Raw genomic sequence first — 21,554 nt, forward strand, 5'->3', positions numbered from 1 at the left:
TAATAAAAATAATACATTTCATTTTAGCAAACTGAACTTATTCTTGGCTGTAAAATGTATCCAGTTGTGTCCTTCTATTGATGTGTATTCAGAAAGTGAGATACGATAGGAACGGGAGCTTTTTTCAATGTATTTGGAAATGATTATCTACCTTACTGTATTAAAGGCCAGTTTTCCATATGCTAGAATTGACTTACCCACAACCCTGTAGGCGGAAAGGGGAGGGGTCATTTATATTGGTATCTTTTTGCTCTGCGTCTGGGGATCCCCACGGCTGCTTTGTTTGGGTTTGGTGTAAAAGATCTACAGTAAAAAGATAGACAATGGCCCTCATTCAGAGCCGTTCGCTATTTGCGTTTGTTCGTTCAAAAACAAGGGGCGGCTATTCAAATGATCCGTTCGCACACTGCAGTCTGTTCACACCTCTAAGTCTGAACGAGCGAGCAAAACATACGCTCGTTTATTTGATAAAAACGCCCCCTGGCCGCTCGCACCATACGTCATGTCCGCTATTTATTAGATTAATCGAGTACATCGAACAGGATATGAGCTGCTCGCTATTCTTGTGGTTGGTTTTTTCAACCGCTATTTTGCGAGCAGTTCTGAGTTTAAAAAAACCAAGTGACGTGGTCATTGACGCTGCTGTATTAATTATGCACACCCATAAAACGCCCGTTTTGACCTTTAAGCACGCCTGCGATCGGATCTCCACTCCCCGTTTTCAAGCACCTTCCCCTGTTACCACCCACATACTCCTCATTCTGTCACTCAAAATAGCAGGCACTCGCTATATTGCGTACAAATGATTTTCGGCCGCACTGACTGGTTCGCGCATGCGTACTAAAAACCGTACGCATGCGCAGATGTGCGAACATCGCTCGGAACGAGCGTACTGCCGCTAGCGAGTGGCTCTGAATGAGGGCCAATGTCTACATCAGTGTTTCCCAACCACGGTCCTCAAGGCACACTAACGGTCCTGGTTTTAGTGATATCCAGGGTTGAGCACAGATGTTAAATCAAAATAACTGAAGTCACCTGTGCTCAAGTTTGGCTATCCTTAAAACCTGGACTGTTAGTGTGCCTTGAGGACCGTTTTTGGGAACCCCTGGTCTAGATAGACCCCACATGGTACAGATCTGTCTTCTTGTATATTTGCGCTGATGTGGCAAATTGTGCCTCATATGTAGCGAGTCATGTGCCCGTGACAGGGTAAGCGTGCTGCGTTTCCACCCACGATCCATAGAATTGCATGGTGCAAACACTGGTGCGGCCTGGCGTACTGTAGCACACGCAGGCGCAGCAAGTCGCATGGCGTGATGTGTGCACACGTTTGCTGTCAAAGCGGCAAAGATGGAAGAGGATACATCTGTAGACAGCCAATAGGTAGACAGGGACAAAAGTAAGTGTCTAACCCTAACATTCCCTCCTAGTGCCTAACCCTAACCATCCCTTCTGGTGCCTAACCCTAACCCTCCGGTAAGTGCCTAACTCTAACCGTCCCTCCTGGTGCCTAACCCTCCAGTAGGTCCCTAAGCGTCCCTCTTGGTGCCTAACCCTAACCCTCCTGTAGGTGCCTAACCCTAACCATCCCTTCTGGTGGCTAACCCTCCGGTAATTGCCTAACCCTAACCATCCCTCCTGGTGCCTAACCCAAACTGTTCATCCTAGAGCCTAACCCTAACCATCCAGTAAGTGCCTAACCATCTAGGTAAGTGTCTAACCCTAACCATCCCTTCTGGTGCCTAACCCCCCCAGTAAGTGCCTAACCCTAACCGTCCCTTCTGGCGCCTAACCCTCCGGTAAGTGCCTAACCCTAACCGTCCCTCCTGGTGCCTAACCCAAACTGTTCATCCTAGAGCCTAACCCTAACCATCCAGTAAGTGCCTAACCATCTAGGTAAGTGTCTAACCCTAAACGTCCCTTCTGGTGCCTAACCCTCCGGTAAGTGCCTAACCCTAACCGTCCCTTCTGGTGCCTAACCCTCCAGTAAGTGCCTAACCCTAACCGTCCCTCCTGGAGCCTAACCCAAACTGTCCCTCCTAGAGCCTAACCCTAACCGTCCGGTAAGTGCCTAACCATCTAGGTAAGTGTCTAACCCTAACCATCCCTTCTGGTGCCTAACCCCCCCAGTAAGTGCCTAACCCTAACCGTCCCTTCTGGCGCCTAACCCTCCGGTAAGTGCCTAACCCTAACCGTCCCTCCTGGTGCCTAACCCAAACTGTTCATCCTAGAGCCTAACCCTAACCATCCAGTAAGTGCCTAACCATCTAGGTAAGTGTCTAACCCTAAACGTCCCTTCTGGTGCCTAACCCTCCGGTAAGTGCCTAACCCTAACCGTCCCTTCTGGTGCCTAACCCTCCGGTAAGTGCCTAACCCTAACCGTCCCTCCTGGAGCCTAACCCAAACTGTCCCTCCTAGAGCCTAACCCTAACCGTCCGGTAAGTGCCTAACCATCTGGGTAAGTGTCTAACGCTAACCGTCCTTCCTAGAACCTAACCTTAACACTCCGGTAAGTGCCTAACCCTAACCGTCCCTTCTGGTGCCTAACCCTCCAGTAAGTGCCTAACCCTAACCGTCCCTCCTGGAGCCTAACCCAAACTGTCCCTCCTAGAGCCTAACCCTAACCGTCCGGTAAGTGCCTAACCATCTGGGTAAGTGCCTAACCCTAACCGTCACTTCTGGTGCCTAACCCCCCCAGTAAGTGCCTAACCCTAACCGTCCCTTCTGGTGCCTAACCCTAACCCTCCGGTAAGTGCCTAACCCTAACCGTCCCTCCTGGTGCCTAACCCAAACTGTCCCTCCTAGAGCCTAACCCTAACCGTCCGGTAAGTGCCTAACCATCTGGGTAAGTGTCTAACCCTAACCGTCCCTCCTAGAGCCTAACCCTCCAGTAAGCACATAACCCTAAAAAAACAAACAAAAAAATATGTCAACCATTCTTGTGTTGACCATTTCAATGTCAAACTTTTGACCCTTTCGACTGTCTCTGTCGACCTATTGACCTATTGACTGTCTACCATTGGGTGTCTATCTAGACATTGTCTATCTTTTTACTGTAGATCTATTGACTGGAACCCGCTTTGTATGATGGGCCCTTAGTCGAGGGCTATTAGGTTGCTTGGCTACAGTGGTGGCCTGATGATAGTAGGGAGGGGTCAGCAAAATTATACTCCACTGTGAAAACAGTTTTAAAACCTGGCTCAGGGGGAAGTTTTTCTCTACTGCGACCAGAGCTGCACGAGGGGTCTTCATTTTTGCTGTCCAAAATGTTACCGTGGGACGCACATTGAGGAGGAAAGGAGTCCCAGGAGGAGGTACCCTCTTCATGGGGTGCAGAGGCTGAGTAAGTCCTTTTAGAAAGTTTTATCAATCAGGGATTTACTGTGCCAGCAAATCTGGACAGACCACCGGATGGCTGGATCTGTGTCTGTTGTCCTGAGCCTTCTAGATGTCCTCCTCAGTCGCTCAGTGCCCCCTCCGAGCAGACAGCCCATTTAGAGAGATTGAGCAGCCAGGTTTTTGCCATCTAATCAGGAATCATGGTGCAATTGGCATGCATGGGTTTGGGGCTCGTTTGGGCTGAAGGACTAAATTGCAGTGTGTATGGGTAGCTTTGGAGGGGAATACACAATTTTGAAAATTAATTTTCCCCCTGTTGCTCCTTGGAGAGAGTTGTTGATGATTGTAAGATGCCATATGCAAGTCCCCTATAGGCTGGTACAGGTTACTGCACCCAAACTATTTTATTTTTATTACCAGTTATTTATATAGCACAGACATATTCCACTTTACATTACAAAGAATATGTAGCCATTCATCTCAGTCCCTTCCCCTGTGGCGCTTACACTCTATAGCCACTACCATAACACACACAGAGGGAGAACGTGCAAACTCTACACATATAGCGCCTTGCCCAGGGTATGAATTCATGACCTCAGGGTTGTGGGGCAGTAATGCTGACCACTACACTAACCATGCTGTCCAAGTTGTTCATGTTTATTTAATAATATGGTGTAACGAGCAGACCTGATGCCGTCCTCACCAAATTATCAGATAAAAATTTGCTGTTGAAAATGAATCTCTGGTGGCTTCTGGGGAATAACTCGGCCACATGCATTGTAAGTGTTTATAATGTCCAAAAGCTGTAAATCTGGAAATGTGTGTTTTCTGGGTAACCTATTAGGGTGTCATTTGCCCTGTCCGTGTCTCTTCCATAGATTGCCATCACCTGTGCTTCACCTTCGAAACTGAAACAGCAGCAGAGCCCCAGGAACAGAGCCCTGAGATCAGGGGCCCGGCCCCCCACTCCTACTCCATGTGCAAGGCTGTTGTCCGAGGCCTGAAGTGTAACCAGCCCGTGCAGTGGGAAATCGCCTTTAATATCCAGGATCTGTTCAGGGAGCGTGAGAGCAGAGAGGACGACGAGAGCGACCTGTGGAATGAGACCTCCCATCACCTGGCAGCCAAGTCCATCATCAGAGACTTTGAGCAGCTTGCGGAGAGGGAGTGCGAGATAGAGAACGGTAATGAGAAGGCCGATGCCTATCCAGTATCGTACAGTGTAGTGGGCCCGATTCACCTTTTGACTTGTCTGCGTCTTTATGCCAATGCTGTGGCCGATTTCTATAACACTGAGTTGCCCACCTGTAGCGTCTTGAAATATACATGGAGTGGGGCAATTACATGCCCTGCAGTCATGATGCCAGGATAATACCAGGCGCCAATTATATCCGTTGTTTGCTGGTCACTGGTGGATAGAAATAACCTTTCAATCATAGAGGTGGAAGTCATGAAGCAGCAGGTGAACCTCTCGAGGGCTATTTGTGCCTCGTGTTGGCCTCCTTATAGAGATGGCTATCGGATAGATGGCAACCATCAATGTTCCTGATTCTATGAAAATGCCTTCTACATTTGATTTTGCCTTTATCCAAGGGCTCATCGGACGATCGGTTATGTCCCTTCAGCTGCGGACACTCGGAAATGTGCACTAAATAGCCATCGAAGGTTGAATCGTCACCTTACAATGGCTGCATGTTGCAATGATGACAATGTTGCCACTATTTTGATGCCCATCACTACCCATTTCCCTAATATTTAAGTATGGAGCACAGAAGCGGGGTGTCGTAGGCTGCGGCTAATTAAACCATCTGCCTTTCACCCCATGGCGCAGTCCCACCCACAAACTCTTCTGGCTCCATCGGCTGTTAGGGTACCCATGGCCGGGGCCACCATTAGAAATTCGAGACCCGGTACAAAGACCATGTGCGGCCACAGATTGCGGGTATGGCTACCCCGCTTTGGGATTTTCAGTGCCCCATCCATAGATTCTGCTGGCACTGAAGCGGGTGTGGTCGCACCATGCTTGCGAGTGTGGCTAATCCACTATGACAGGCCTGCACCCCCAAGGCAGTCCCTGCTTTTCTGTTAAATGGGGACGTAATAAAAATGGAAAATAAATGGGAAGCTGCAGATCTACATATCTCCCTGTGCCAGGACCCCCATTGTGCAGCCATTAATAAGCTCTTACCCATCTGAATGTTAGGTTGTAGCCACATACAGTGCAATAGCAGAGAGGGTCTGACAGGGGAACATCATGTTCCCTGTTCTCTGGTCTGACTAGGTGCAGAAGACAGGCCCAGGAATACACTGTCAGACATTCATATTCAATATTATGGATGATTTAGGCAGAATTTACATTTTTATTATCTTATGATCACTGTTTTATTTAGTATTCGTGTTTTACAATGTAGGATGTCATCCTTGTGACCGAGCAGCAGCTGGTAGGGTCCAGCGAATAGAAAGACGAGACCATGTTATCGTAGTTACAGTCAGGTGCACAAATATTGGGACATTGACAGAATTCTCATATTTTGGCCTCTATTCACCACCACAATGGCTTTGAAATGAAACAAGCAAGGTGTGCTTTACCTGCAGACTTTCAGATTTAATTTGAGGGTAATTACATCCAAATCAGGTGAACGGTGTAGGAATTACAATGGTTTCTATATGTGTCTCCCACTTTTTAAGGCGCCAAAAGTAATGGGACTATCAACTCAAAAGCTATTTCATGGACAGGTGTGGGCTATTCCCTCGTTATTTCATTATCAATTAAGCAGGTAAAAGGTCTGGACTTGATTCTAGGTGTGACATGTGCATTTGGAATCAGTTGCTGTTGACTCTCAATATGAGATCCAAAGAGCTGTCACTATCAGTGAAGCAAGCCAAGCCATCATTAGGCTGAAAAATCAAAACAACCCATCAGAGAGATAGCAAAAACATTAGGTGTGGCCAAATCAACTGTTTGGAACATTCTTAAAAAGAAAGAACGCACCGGAGAGCTCAGCAAAACCAAAAGACCCGGAAGACCACGGAAAACAACTGTGGTGGATGACAGAAGAATTATTTCCCTGGTGAAGAAAAACCCCTTCACAACAGTTGGCCAAATCAAGAACACTCTCCAGGAGGTAGGTGTATATGTGTCAAAGACTTCACAAGAATGAATATAGAGGGTTTACCACAAGATGTAGACCATTGGTGAGCCGCAAAAACAGGAAGACTAGATTAGAGTTTGCCAAACAACATCTAAAAAAGCCATTACAGTTCTGGAACAACATCCTATGGACAGATGAGACAAAGATCAACTTGTACCAGAGTGATGGGAAGAGAAGAGTATGGAGAAGGAAAGGAACTGCTCATGATCCAAAACATGCCACCTCATCAGTGAAGCATGGTGGTGGTAGTGTCATGGCTTGGGCATGTATGGCTGGCAATGGAACTGGTTCCCTTGTATTTATTGATGATGTGACTGCTGACAAAAGCAGCAGAATGAATTCTGAAGTGTTTCGGGCAATATTATATGCTCATATTCAGTCAAATGCTTCAGAACTCATTAGACGGCGCTTCACAGTGCAGATGGACAATGACCCGAAGCATACTGCAAAAGCAACCAAAGAGTTTTTTAAGGCTAAAAAGTGGAATGTTGTGCAATGGCCAAGTCAATCCCCTGACCTGAATCCGATTGAGCATGCATTTCACTTGATGAAGACAAAACTGAAGGGAAAATGCCCCAAGAACAAGCAGGAACTGAAGACATTTGCAGTAGAGGCCTGGCAGAGCATCACCAGGGATGAAACCCAGCGTCTGGTGATGTCTATGCGTTCCAGACTTCAGGCTGTAATTGCCTGCAAAGGATTTGCAACAAAGTATTAAAAAGTGAAAGTTAGATTTAGGATTGTTTAGTTTGTCCCATTATTTTTAGCCCCTTAAAAAGTGGGAGGCACATATAGAAACCGTTGTAATTCCTACACCGTTCACCTGATTTGGATGTAATTACCCTCAAACTAAATCTGAAAGTCTGCAGTTAAAGCACATCTTGTTTGTTTCATTTCAAAGCCATTGTGGTGGTGAATAGAGGCCAACATATGAAAATTCTGTCAATGTCCCAATATTTATGGACCTGACTGTATATTTACTTTAACGTAATCCTCCAATGTGTCATTGGCTGCCTCAAATCTTAATAATAATATACCGTGGTCCTGATCCAGAGGTGGGCGGAGTTACAGCTGTGACCGCGTGTTTATGCTAATTCTGCGGCCAATGAACTTCTCACGGAGACACCCACCGGCTGCAGCGCTAATGTGTTGCTGTGTGTATGAAGACGCACCATCGGAGATTGCACAAGCCCTATAGAGGCACAGATTCTCCATCTAAACATGGCTGCTAGGGTCAGCGCAGTGTCAGTGGCTGGACACAACACACCCGCAACTGGCTACCCCCCCCTACCCCCGTTACCATCCAGAAACGTCCACCAAAGCTGCATCTCCCTGCACACAATTTCATTCACGCCTTAGAGCGGTAACCATCGTCCCTAGTATGCGCAGACTGAAATAATCGGTAACGACGCTATGCGCACCTCTGCATCAGGCGCTGTATATATAATGGGACCCGTACATCAGCTATCGCAAATCAAAAAAATGATTCAACAATTCTGCGTTTTTTCCCCCAATGCCCCAATCTGCTGATCTGCGCCAGTACATTACCGATAGTGTCAGTGATTGGCAGATCTTTTTCCCCCAATGCTAAATCTGCCGATCTGCGCCGGTACATTACCAATAGTGTCAGTGATTGGCAGATCTTTTTCCCCCAATGCCTCAATCTGCCGATCTGCACCCGTACATTACCGATAGTGTCAGTGATTGGCAGATCTTTTTCACCCAATCCACCGATCTGTGCCCGTACATTACCGATAGTGTCAGTGATTGGCAGATCTTTTTCCCCCCAATGCTTCAATCCGCCGATCTGTGCCCGTACATTACCAATAGTGTCAGTGATTGGCAGATCTTTTTCCCCCCAATGCTTCAATCCGCCGATCTGTGCCCGTACATTACCGATAGTGTCAGTGATTGGCAGATATTTTTCCCCCCAATGCTCCAATCCGCCGATCTGCACCCGTACATTACCGATAGTGTCAGTGATTGCCAGATCTTTTCCCCCCAATGCCCCAATCCGCCGATCTGCGCCCGTACATTACCAATAGTGTCAGTGATTGGCAGATTTTTTTCCCCCAATGCTTCAATCCGCCGATCTGCGCCAGTACATTACCGATAGTGTCAGTGTTTGCCAGATATTTTCCCCCCAATGCCCCAATCCGCCGATCTGTGCCCGTACATTACCGATAGTGTCAGTGATTGGCAGATATTTTTCCCCCCAATGCTCCAATCCGCCGATCTGCACCCGTACATTACCAATAGTGTCAGTGATTGGCAGATCTTTTTCCCCCAATGCTTCAATCCGCCGATCTGCGCCTGTACATTACCGATAGTGTCAGTGATTGGCAGATCTTTTTCCCCCCAATGCTCCAATCCGCCGATCTGTGCCCGTACATTACCAATAGTGTCAGTGATTGGCAGATCTTTTTCATCCAAAGATCATATCTACGTTTCAAGAAAGTGCCTATTTTATTAATAAAATACTAGCAAGGTTGGTAAATTGGCTGATTGTTACCATAGACCAGAAATCTACAGCCCCGACTGGTTGGTGAAATCCAATTTGTCGGACAACCTGATTTACCAATTCCGATAACTTTTTGGTCATAATCGGCAATCGGTGAACCCCCAAATTTTCATTCTGCAAAATGCGGAATTACACCAGTTGATTGCTGATGTCTGGGCCCCATTACACCATCATCACATCCCAGTACACCACCATCGCATCCCATTACACCATCATCACATCCCTTAATATGAGCGCACACTTTAGCAATGCCACTGACATCAGGGAGCCTTCTCCAATATTTCAGTATTTATAAATACAATGTCCAATATTGATCCAGTCGTAATCTATTTTATCAATATCGAGCTTGTTGATAAATGTCATGGAATGGGCGTTGGTCATCTTCAGACGACAATGGGCAGTTCTAGTATACGGCAGAAAATTACTGACCATTGTATCCAATGGCTGTGGTATAACAGATAGACAGTAAAAAAGTTGACGGTGTCTAGACAGACACCAGATGTTAGACAGTCAATAAGTAGACAGGGATAAATGGTCAACACACTAAAGGACGACATGTAAGAAGGTCAACATATTCAAATAGGCGACAGGATCAAAAGATCGACACATAAATGGTTGAGACGCAATTTTTTTTTCTAGCCCTAAACCTTACGCTCCCTCCTGGTGCCTGACCCTAACCGTCTTGGTATGTGCCTGACCCTAACCGTCCCTTCTAGTGCCTAACCCTACGGTAAGTACCTAACCCTTCCTGCTGGTGCTTAACCCTAACCGTCGTGGTAGGTGCCTGACCCTAACCGTCCCTTCTAGTGCCTAACCCTAACCCTCTGGTAAGTGCCTAACCCTTCCTCCTGGTGCCTAACCCTAACCGTCAGGATAAGTGCGTAACCCTCCAGTAAGTGCCTAACCCTAAACCTAACCCTAAAAAAATAAAATAAAAATAATGTGTTGACCAATTTTTTGTGTTGACCCTTTAATCATTGGTACATGTCGGCCTTCTTACATGTCGACCTTTAGTGTGTCGACCTTTTGTCGCTGTCGACCTATTGTCTATCTAACATCTGGTGTCTACCTAGACATTGTAAGCCTTTTTACTGTCTATCTACAGTCTGGAACCCATATCCAATTGCCACATTAGTTAGATGTGCCGCCTGTCCAACACATGGATCTGTACATTTGCCAGATGGCCAGTCCGCCTCCCCCGGCAAAGTCCATAACTTAATAATAAATGTTTTTTGGTGCCTCTCTGCAGGGGTTGGGCGAAGGTTCCAGTTGAACGCCATCCACGCCAGCAAGGCTTGCAACGTCATCAGCAAGTACACAGCTTTTGTACCTGTAGACCTGAGCAGCAACTCCTACCTGCCCAGCGTGGTGGAATACGCCAACACAGGTAATGGCAGGAGATCGCCAACGTGACACTGTGTTACTGTGAGTCTCCTCCAGTCATTTATTCTGTAGAACTTGTTCCTGTCCCCGGATCAGATGTCCTTTCGCTTGTCGGCTTCATTGTGTCTCTGTTTTTTTTTCGCTTTCCTTATGTGTCCTAGTTCCTGAATCCCACTGTTTCTTGCGACCTGTCCTTCTGTCGTGTTAACTGTGCGTCTCTCGTCTGGTCCTTTCTCTCTCTCTCTCTGTCTTTGTCTGGAGGCCTCTCCCACTGACTGAAGAGGATGCCCTCATTCCCTGCTAGGTGCAGCTCTCAAGCAGGGTTCTCAGCGTAGCTTAAGTTCCGGAAGCCGCCGGCTGCGAGGTTTCTCCATCGGTCTGGGGCGGTCGCAATCAAGCTGCGTGTCGGAGTCATCGGACGACCGATTTTACAGTAAGTTACACAGATGTGTATGAATGGAATGGGCCAACTTTTCAATGTGGGCCGCTAGAGATCTGGTGAGTGGGCAAGAGCTTACCCGCTAAGGCAGCCAGTCATGCCGGACCACTGGGAGTACCCGCAAATGGTGACAGACCTAATTTGCAGCCAATCGCTGCACCAATGGGGCCCAAAACAGCTGATAGCACCGGTCATTATCTGATAGGGGAGTCTCAGATATTCATTGGGACTGGGGGAGAACATGCCCAGGCGCTGGGAGTAATCTGATGGTGCGGAGAGCTGCACATATCCTGCAATGTGCACGCTACCTATGTGTACGCTTGGTTTGCACCCCAGTGCACACTTACCTATACTGGGTGCAAAAAGATACTTCTATAAACAGGTGTATCAAATGCTCACGCCCTCCTCATAGCGCGAAGTTCCATCTACACCTCCCCATTCCCAGGTGACAGCGCCCCTCCACCGCCCTGTGACGCCTCCGCAGACTTGATTGTATATGTGGTAAAAATGTGTATGACCGCCCGTGCTCGTATACATTCGGTTATGGCGCATGCGTAGAGCGAACCTACAGTCAGGTGCATAAATATTGGGACATTGACAGAATTTTCATATTTTGGTCTCTATTCACCACCACAATGGCTTTGTAATGAAACAAACAGGATGTGCTTTAACTGTAGACTTTCAGATTTAATTTGAGGGTAATTACATCCAAATCGGGTGAACGGTGTAGGAATTACAACGGTTTCTATATGTGCCTCCCACTTTTTAAGGGGCCAAAAGTAATGGTACTATCAACTCAAAAGCTATTTCATGGACAGGTGTGGGCTATTCCCTCGTTATTTCATTATCAATTAAGCAGGTAAAAGGTCTGGAGTTGATTCTAGGTGTGACATTTGCATTTGGAATCAGTTGCTGTCGACTCTCAATATGAGATCCAAAGAGCTGTCACTATCAGTGAAGCAAGCCATCATTAGGCTGAAAAATCAAAACAACCCATCAGAGAGATAGCAAAAACATTAGGTGTGGCCAAATCAACTGTTTGGAACATTCTTAGAAAGAACGCACCGGAGAGCTCAGCAACACCAAAAGACCCAGAAGACCACGGAAAACAACTGTGGTGGATGACAGAGGAATTATTTCCCTGGTGAAGAAAAACCCCTTCACAACAGTTGGCCAAATCAAGAACACTCTCCAGGAGGTAGGTGTATATGTGTCAAAGTCAACAATCAAGAGAAGACTTCACAAGAGTGAATATAGAGGGTTCACCACAAGATGTAAACCATTGGTGAGCCTCAAAAACAGGAAGACCAGATTAGAGTTTGCCAAACAACATCTAAAAAAGCCATTACAGTTCTGGAACAACATCCTATGGACAGATGAGACAAAGATCAACTTGTACCAGAGTGATGGGAAGAGAATAGTATGGAGAAGGAAAGGAACTGCTCATGATCCAAAACATACCACCTCATCAGTGAAGCATAGTGGTGGTAGTGTCATGGCGTGGGCATGTATGGCTGGCAATGGAACTGGTTCCCTTGTATTTATTGATGATGTGACTGCTGACAAAGCAGCAGAATGAATTCTGAAGTGTTTCGGGCAATATTATATGCTCATATTCAGTCAAATGCTTCAGAACTCATTGGACGACGCTTCACAGTGCAGATGGACAATGACCCGAAGCAAACTGCAAAAGCAACCAAAGAGTTTTTTAATTATAAAAAGTGGAATGTTATGCAATGGCCAAGTCAATCCCCTGACCTGAATCCGATTGTGCATGAATTTCACTTGATGAAGACAAAACTGAAGGAAAAATGCCCCAAGAACAAGCAGAAACTGAAGACATTTGCAGTAGAGGCCTGGTAGAGCATCACCAGGGATGAAACCCAGCGTCTGGTGATGTCTATGCGTTCCAGACTTCAGGCTGTAATTGCCTGCAAAGGATTTGCAACAAAGTATTAAAAAGTGAAAGTTAGATTTAGGATTGTTTAGTTTGTCCCATTATTTTTAGCCCCTTAAAAAGTGGGAGGCACATATACAAATCGTTGTAATTCCTACACCGTTCACCTGATTTGGATGTAATTACCCTCAAATTAAATCTGAAAGTCTGCAGGTAAAGCTCATCTTGTTTGTTTCATTTCAAAGCCATTGTGGTGGTGAATAGAGGACAAAATATGAAAATTCTGTCAATGTCCCAATATTTCTGCGCCTGACTGTATGTGATATATGCTCTGCAAGTAGGCATGCACTGAACTCCGCATAGTCCCCAATGTCTTAATGTATTCAGCCTGATGGGGAGACGCTCATCAATAGACTTAAATATTACATCGAATTTTATAGGTTTATAAGAGAATTTTTCGCTTTTGAAATAACCACCTTAATACAATATGTCACCGTGCATCACAAATCAGAACGTTCCCCACACGCTTCCTTACCTGAAGCCAGGATCTTCATAGACCTGTATTACAGGGTAGGGCCGTAGTTAGGGTGGTGTGACCATTGCCATCGCACAGGGCACCACAGGGCAGGGGGCGCTGTTTGGGCCTGTCAAATTTCTGTTTATTATCATTCTTGCTTGTAGCTTTCTCTTATTTCATCCCCAGCATCTCCTGGCCTCCCCTATCTCTTCCCTGGCCCTTCCCCATGAGGCCATGGCCCTCTCTCAGGTGCACTATATTATGTCCCTATTTATCCCCAGCATCTCCTGGCCTCCCCTATCTCTTCCCTGGCCCTTCCCCATGAGGCTATGGCCCTCTCTCAGGTGCACTATATTATGTCCCTATTTATCCGCAGCATCTCCTGGCCTCCCCTATCTCTTCCCTGGCCCTTCCCCATGAGGCCATGGCCCTCTCTCAGGTGCACTATATTATGTCCCTATTTATCCCCAGTACCTCCTGGCCTCTCCTATCTCTTCCCTGACCCTTCCCCATGAGGCCATGGCCCTCTCTCAGGTGCACTATATTATGTCCCTATTTATCCCCAGCATCTCCTGGCCTCCCCTATCTCTTCCCTGGCCCTTCCCCATGAGGACATTCCCCTTTTTTGGGTGCATTACGTCCCTTTGAAAAATGAGGGGGGCGCCAATTCTCTTTCTGACACAGGGCACCAAAAAGTCTAGTTACTGCTCTGTTACAGGGGACCATACAGATTGTAATACACGCCATGAGCTGCAGGGTGGCCTGACACCCCGATTCAGGTGTAGTGGGTCCCAGCACTGAGTCAGTCACAGTGGGGAGTGTGTGGGGGAAATCTGGGACAACAAGGAGAAATGTGTAGCAATGAGACTTGAAGAGTCACTTACTCTGTTTTATGACAGATGTGGATGAGATTGCAACATCGCCCTGCACAACGCCCGTCTCAACAGGGTGGGAGCGCTGCAACTTCCCACAAGGTGCGTACCAAGATGGCCATATATAGTGTATGTATGTATAGTACACAATGTGCTGGGCACATGCATTCAATGCCAGCTTTCCATTGCTAGCTAGAAAGAAAAGTGAACAGAGGGCCTGAGTCAGACTCGGACAGTAACCGCAGTTCGCTCGCTATTGCCAATGGTTGCTAATCTGTGCATGCGTATGCATCGCCGTGTGTGTGCGCAAACTACACAGTGCATTCGCAGATCCCTCGCTTGCACAGCAAAGCCAGCCCAGCAGAGTAAGTGACAGGAGAGGCTGTTTGTGGGTGGTAACAGGGGCAGTCCAGTAAAAATGGGGGGTTGGAGATGCGAACGCAGGCGTGCCCGAGTGTTTCAATGCCGTTTTAGAAGCGTGCATAATTATCAGGCAGCGTCATAGTACACTTCACCAGCCATTTTTTACTCTGTTTTCCTCGCAATGCTTGCGGTAGAAAAAAGCTACCACAAGCGCTGCGTTCACACCCGATAGTGGTCGATGTACCAATGTTTTCATAAACTTCCAGGAGATGACGTGGGGCTGTGGGCGTCTCTGCATTCACTAAGGGGAGTCTGCATGCACAAAGTGAACGCTCGTACGGGTACGATGGGCGTGCTTATGCCTTGGCGAGCGATCGCTCCCCGCCGCGTCACTTTCAAATATTTGCATACGCATCGAGCGAGCGCTCATAGCGACCGGGTCTGAAACAGGCCGAGTTTGAATGTATTGTCCGGGCGTGACCTACATACATATAGAATGTTTTTCTCTTTCAGTCGCTCCGCGCAGTCCTTCCGTCTCCTCGTCCCATTCTCAGAGGTCCATAGAAAGCCTCTTTGCCGCCAGGTAAGTGTGGTGGAGAGTTCTGCTGGCGGCTTAGCCCGTGCCCTGGTGAAATCCTTATTTGTTGTCTCATTGTAGGTTGAGCCTAAACAAGACGCGGCTCCTGACGCGCGCAGCCAAAGGATTTATGATTAAGTCTCCTGGGAAAGGCAGCGATGAAAACGAGAGTGAGAAGAACATTGACTACTTACCTCTGGTAGGTGGGAGCGGCGTGTTCCCGTCCCACCACTTTATACGTATCCAGGTGTAAGCTTGTCCTGTCTGCAGCCGGGAAATAATTAGAGGAATCTGGGATAATACCAGTCTCTGAACGGGAGTCGTTTCTCTGACAGAAGCTACTTTTGTGATAGGGTTTCTTACATTGGGCTCTATTTATTAACATTATTTTTACTATAATAAAGTGATAAAGGCTGTTTTGTGTTTTCACACCCTTTTCACATTATTTTAGTTTCACCTGTAGTTATTACAGGGCAATTGGAGTAGAATTAGTAAAATTCTACTCCAACCCCCAGTATCACTTATTGTTAGTAACGCAGATCCCATTTCCCATAATTGTAATGGGAAATGTGATCCGACCACAGTTACTAAAAATAAATTGTAAAAAAATACCGGGGGAAGCGCTGTGATAATAACGCCACCTGGAGGTGGCGTTATTCAGGGTCTCCCCCGGTTACCGGGCTCCCACTCTGCTCTAACGGGGAGAGCAGAGGCGGGAGCCGGTACCAGTAATTAGCTATGTGGTCTAAACAGACCGCAAGCTGATTGCTGTAAAAAAAAAAAAAAAAAATTAAACATTTTTTTTTTTTTTTTTACTTACCTGACTCCAGGGACCGGTGATCGGGCCTCCGGTGATGGCTCCTCTCCGGTCAGCTGGTCTCCCACAGTGCACTGATGCCCGATCATCATGTGATCGGGCCCCAGTGCAGTATGGGAGATCACCTGATCGGGAAGCCCGGAGAAGACCACCGGAGGCCAGGAGGATGCAGGGAAGACCACCGGAGGCCAGGAGGATGCAGGTAAGTGTAATGAAGGGAGGGGGGGTCGCGGGGGTCCGCGATCGCGGGGGGGGGCTTGCCGGGGGTGGGGCTTAGCGTCGGTGGGGGGTAGTAGCGGTGGTCGGTCGGCGCATGCGCGGGCTCTTAGTCGCGGTATTTTTTCCAAAAATACCGCGACTAGAGTGCGGATGGGATCCGCAGGGACAGAGCTTTATCGCAAGCTCTGTCCCTGCAAGGGATTTATAGTAAATCCCTGTGATATTGCCTGAATTCGCAATGCGAATTCACTCGGTAATATCACACTACAATCCGCATTCAATATGCGGATTGTAGTAAATAGAGCCCATTGTCTATAGGTACATGCTTTGTATGTTTGTATGATTTATACAAAGATACCACCAACATAGTATATTGAATTGCAGTAGCAAAAAAACAATAGTAATATCTATTTTATAGCATAGAAACACCACTGTTACCATCACTGTATAGGACAGGATCCAGCAAATGGTCAAACACTTTCTATGGACAGCAATTCCAAAGACAGCAATCCGTGAGGCACTGGGACTACAGCCTATTATGTCACTAGGTACCTGTGACTTCACTGAGACACTCACAATACAGCCTATCAAGTCACTAGGTATCCATGACATCACTGAGACACTCACAATACAGCCTATCAAGTCACTAGGTATCCATGACATCACTGAGACACTCACAATACAGCCTATCAAGTCACTAGGTATCCGTGACATCACTGAGACACTCACAATACAGCCTATGAAGTCACTAGGTATCCGTGACATCACTGAGACACTGACAATACAGCCTATCTAGTCACTATGTACCTGTGATGGCACTGACAATACAGCCTATCTAGTCACTAGTTACCTGTGACATCACTGAGGTATTGAGGATACAGCCTATCAAGTCACTGGATAAGATGACATCAATAAGGCACTGAGATTACGGCCTATCAAGTCACTAGATACCAGTGACATCAGCAAGACACTGAGAATACAGCCTATCAAGTCACTAGGTATCTGTGGCATCACTGAGACACTGACCATACAGCCTATCAAGTCACTGGATGCCCGTGACATCACTGAGACACTGACAATGCAGCCAATTAAGTCACTAGGGTCCCGTGACATCACTGAGACACTGACAATGCAGCCAATTAAGTCACTAGGTACCCGTGACATCACTGAGACACTGACAATGCAGCCAATTAAGTCACTAGGTACCCGTGACATCACTGAGACACTGACAATGCAGCCAATTAAGTCACTAGGTACCCGTGACATCACTGAGACACTGACAATGCAGCCAATTAAGTCACTAGGTACCCGTAACATCACTGAGGTATTGAGGATACAGCCTATCAAGTCACTGGATAAGATGACATCAATAAGGCACTGAGATTATGGCCTATCAAGTCACTAGATACCAGTGACATCAGCAAGACACTGATAATACAGTCTATTAAGTCAATAGATGCCAGTGACATCAACGAGGGACTGGAAATCTAGCCAATCAGGTCACTAGATAAGGTGACATCACTGAGGCACTGAGAATGCAGCCTACCATGTCCCTAGATACCAGTGACATCAGTGAGGCACTGATTGTACAGCCTATAAATTCAATCGGATTCAGTGAGGCACCGTGAGTAAGGCCCACAAGAACACAAGCGCACCTGGCGCACTTCTGTGGTGCATAAGAACCGACAAAGGAGGTGCTGTCCCACCTTAGCCCATTTATCAACCACAATTGTGCCCATTGCAGGCGATATGACACGGAGGCTCGCTGTGTTGCGAGCGTCTGTAACCTTGCGTGTTTTTGTGTCACTTTTATGTCCCTTTAGGTAATTTGTACCTGTGTAAACCATTTTATAAAACATCTACGTTTTATTAGCCATATACACATGCGTCAATATCTAGTATCATGTGTTGAACTCTGTGCTTAATTCTCTGAAATGCCTCCATTGTAGGTCTCGCTGCAGTTGGCATGTGGGGCATTCCTACTAACCCAAGCCTTTGCCGATGCTGCCAATATCCCCATGGACAAGCTGAAGTGGACGTCTCCTTTCAGCAGCCACCGTGCAACTCTAAGCCCAATGTCCCACGGTTCCTCTCCATCTAGAAAGGATGCCAGCCTCCCCTCGGGCACCGGGCAGTTCCTAACCCCTGATGACGACTCCCATGGCACACCGAATGGGTGCGGGGAAGATGTGTGCCAGCCAACCCGAACGCGACACTTATCCAGCAGCGCTTTGGACAGTCCCTCTCGCTCTGCAAAGTCGGAGAACGAACTCTCCCTCCCTATCCTTCCTGTCCGACGGTTCTCTTCGCCCGACAGCGCTCAGGACTCTGCCTCCACCCACACAGACAGCGGCTTAGGGTCAGAATCCGAAAGCACCGAGGTACAGTCCTGGATGGAGAGCATAGAGGAGCAGCGCAGGTCCCATCCAGAGAGCATGGTGTGGGCTACAGCTGTGGCCCTGGCCTGGCTAGAGAACAACTCAGCTGCCTACTTCACCGAGTGGGAGCTGCTAGCGGCCAAGGCCGATAGGTGGTTGTGCAAGCAGAGAATCCCGGAGGGACGCACGCTGGCCACAGTCAAATCGGCAGCCCAGCAGTTTTTCGTGTTGCTCCGACACTGGGACGAGAACCTGCAGTTTAACGTCTTGTGCTACAACCCTAGCAGCGTGTAGGAGCCATGAGGGAATAGGAGCGGCGGCGATAAGCGAGAAGCCTGTGTGTCGTGGTATGGGTGTTTTTGTGAAGAGTTGTATCAGTTCTCTCAATGTGCTGGGTTTGAAGTGCCGTCTCTGCATGTTGGCTCTGACTGTCTTGTGTTGCCGGTGGAGAGCGCGTAAGGGGGTGGTCAGCCATCAGAGAGGAACATGTCGGAGAGAGGGGTCTGTGTGGTGCTAATGGGTGCGTAACGGGTTTCTCAGGAGGTCGGGGCATTTGTGCTACCAGTAGGTGAGCAAAGACTGTTCAGTCCATGGGGAGAGCCTGGGTGGGCCGCTAGTAGCCTGGGCAAGGTTGCATGTTCGTCTGCTTGTAAATCTGTGTGAGTGTGCAAGACGGTACTTGTTCCTCTAATTGCGCTAGAGCCGAGTGTAGTTGTGTGTATGGTAATCCGCGTCATCGCTGTCTTTGCATGATCCTTTGTGACTATGGTGGTGTGTTCCACTGCCTATGGTGATGTACCGATCATCTCTGGGTATACGGTGGTCTTCCAGCCTTCTGTTTGCTTGCGAGGGGAACCTGGGCTCCTGTATACGGAGGTCTGCCCAGGTAATGTTCTGAATGTAAACACCCACGTGATAATTTATTTACTGTGGTGTCATTAAGGGAACCGGGGAGGGATATCATATGCAGGAATATGGGATCAGCTCTATGCATGGGGGTCTGGGGTTCTTGTGTTTGAGGTTTATTTACGTAAAATAATTTTTAGCTGTTTGTGTGTTTCCAAAAGGATTGTTTGCAGGGTCGGTTCTGTGCGTTGGGTGTGAATTTTCGATTTTGGATGTTGCCCCCGCTTCCATAAGCTGCGCATGTGGTCTAGCCTCTGTTTGTGTTCTATGTCCTGATCGCTGCAGCTTGACAGTAACGCGTTTCGCAGGGTCTCACAACACACGTGATTCTATTTTTCACTTTGATGGTTGATGAATTTACATTTGCACAGACTGTCTTCCTGTTATACATCACATATTGTATATATTGTTTATTTGTTTAAAAAGGTTTGTCTTCTACGTATATATGTACTGTACATCGGTAGACAACAGAATTGCAGCACTGGGGATTGTTGGAGATGTGACTGGACACTTGACACTGGGGAACTTGAAGGTTTGGGCAGAAATCCCCATATGCACCAGATCATAGAGAGAATTGATTCTATATAACTTAAAATCTCTTCCATGTTTCTCATATAGTGGCAGCCAATATAATAACACTATGTACTACAAAACATATTATATATAAACTAGAGAGTTTGTAAAACAAACACACGCACTTCATTTTTCCGTGAAGAATTATTAAAATTGTATTTAAAGAGAGGACGTAACGTTGCACACTTATAGGTTTTTGAGCTTTAATTTGTGGTTGGGGGGTTTCCTCCCCTGAGACACCTATTTCTGCGCCTGTGAGCCCCCCAGAGGCTGCAGCCACCAACCTGCAGAGTCTGATTGTAGAACACCGGACCGTAGTTATCGCCTCCGACATAATAACCAGACAACATAAAGATATCCCATTCTCTAGACTTTAATTCCTGGAGACAGTAAGACATATGGGGGCTTATTTCAGAGTGACTCATAATCCACACGTAACGCCAATGTTCATACAGTGCAGCAATTTTTTTGCTACTGGAAAATATCATACGCAAAAAGGCGCTGTTGCATTCGAGACGAACGTGGTGGAAAAGTGCTAGGTGGTGACTGGGAGGTGACTGGTAGTGCGCGCAAGAATGGTCCGCTCAGTGGGCGCGTTATGGGAGTGTCACGGGTGCGGGCATAGAAGCCGTAGTCAGACCGAGAAACTATCTGCCATAGGGCTTGTGCAAGTATAAATATAAGCACTGGCGTAACTACCGTAGGTGCAGGGGGTGCGGCTGCTATGGAGCCCGGGCCGTTTCCGGGGCTCGTCCGTCCCCCTGCACCTACGCTGCCAGGCAATCCGTGGTTGCGTCCTCCTTCAGCGGTGTGCTGCGCAGGGCAGGCACATCTGCCTTCCCTTTCGGCTCCGTCTCTCCTCACTGACCAATACTGGGCCGTGATCCGGAGATGTCCCAGCAGGCTCAGCACGGCCACGCCTCCTCCCAGCATCAGTCAGTGAGGAGAGATGGCGCTGAGCGGGTGAGGAGATGGCTTCTCCCCTGCGCAGCACATGCTGAAGGAGAACAACCACGGAGCAGAGGTAAATCGAGGAGGGGGAGGGGGTAGAGCCACGGTGGGGGTGGGCAGGGAACCTAGGGGGGCCCATGAAAATTTGGTTATGGGGCCCCCCTAGGTCTAGTTACGTCCCTGTGTATAAGGATGCACCAATCAGAATTACAGCGTGTACGGATGCTAAAAGTGGGCGTCTCAGTCCTAGTAGAGTGCAACACGCATACATTCTTAATAAAAATGGGCAAACTCAACATATACTGTAATAAGGGGTCTAGTTACTAAGCAGTGTTAATAATAGGAGACAGAGTGAAAAGTGATAAGTTAGTGATAAGGTGCCAGCCAATCAGCTCCCAACTGTTATTTTTCAAGCACAGCCTGTGAGATGGCAGCTGGGAGCTGATTGGCTGGCACCTTATCACTTTTCACTCTGTCTCCTAACACTGCTTAGTACATAGACCACTTAGTATCAGCATATTCCTTATAATACTAATATGAATAGTGTTCAGTAAAGGCTACAGCTCTATGCCTAATGAGGAGCATTGGGGCTTTACCTCCAAATACCATTATTATTATATTTTATTTATGAAGAACCAAAAGTGTCTGCA

General features: G+C 47.4%; 1 protein-coding gene across 2 annotated transcripts in view; it reads left to right on the forward strand.

The window, feature by feature from the left end:
- Positions 1-20,971, forward strand: part of VWA5B1 (von Willebrand factor A domain containing 5B1) — a 254,817-nt gene extending 233,846 nt beyond the window's left edge. For both annotated transcript variants that reach the window (XM_088466310.1, XM_088466311.1), the window contains exons 16-22: positions 4,218-4,523; positions 10,262-10,399; positions 10,700-10,828; positions 14,148-14,222; positions 14,997-15,066; positions 15,142-15,259; positions 18,046-20,971. In XM_088466310.1, coding sequence (XP_088322436.1) covers positions 4,218-4,523; positions 10,262-10,399; positions 10,700-10,828; positions 14,148-14,222; positions 14,997-15,066; positions 15,142-15,259; positions 18,046-18,768 — 1,559 coding nt within the window. In that variant the 3' untranslated portion in view covers positions 18,769-20,971. The remainder of the gene's footprint in view (positions 1-4,217; positions 4,524-10,261; positions 10,400-10,699; positions 10,829-14,147; positions 14,223-14,996; positions 15,067-15,141; positions 15,260-18,045) is intronic.
- The last annotated feature ends 583 nt before the right edge of the window (positions 20,972-21,554 follow it).

This window comes from Taudactylus pleione, unplaced genomic scaffold (genome assembly GCF_031769625.1).
Source record: "Taudactylus pleione unplaced genomic scaffold, aTauple2 ptg002751l, whole genome shotgun sequence".
In the NCBI taxonomy this organism is placed as follows: domain Eukaryota; kingdom Metazoa; phylum Chordata; class Amphibia; order Anura; family Myobatrachidae; genus Taudactylus; species Taudactylus pleione.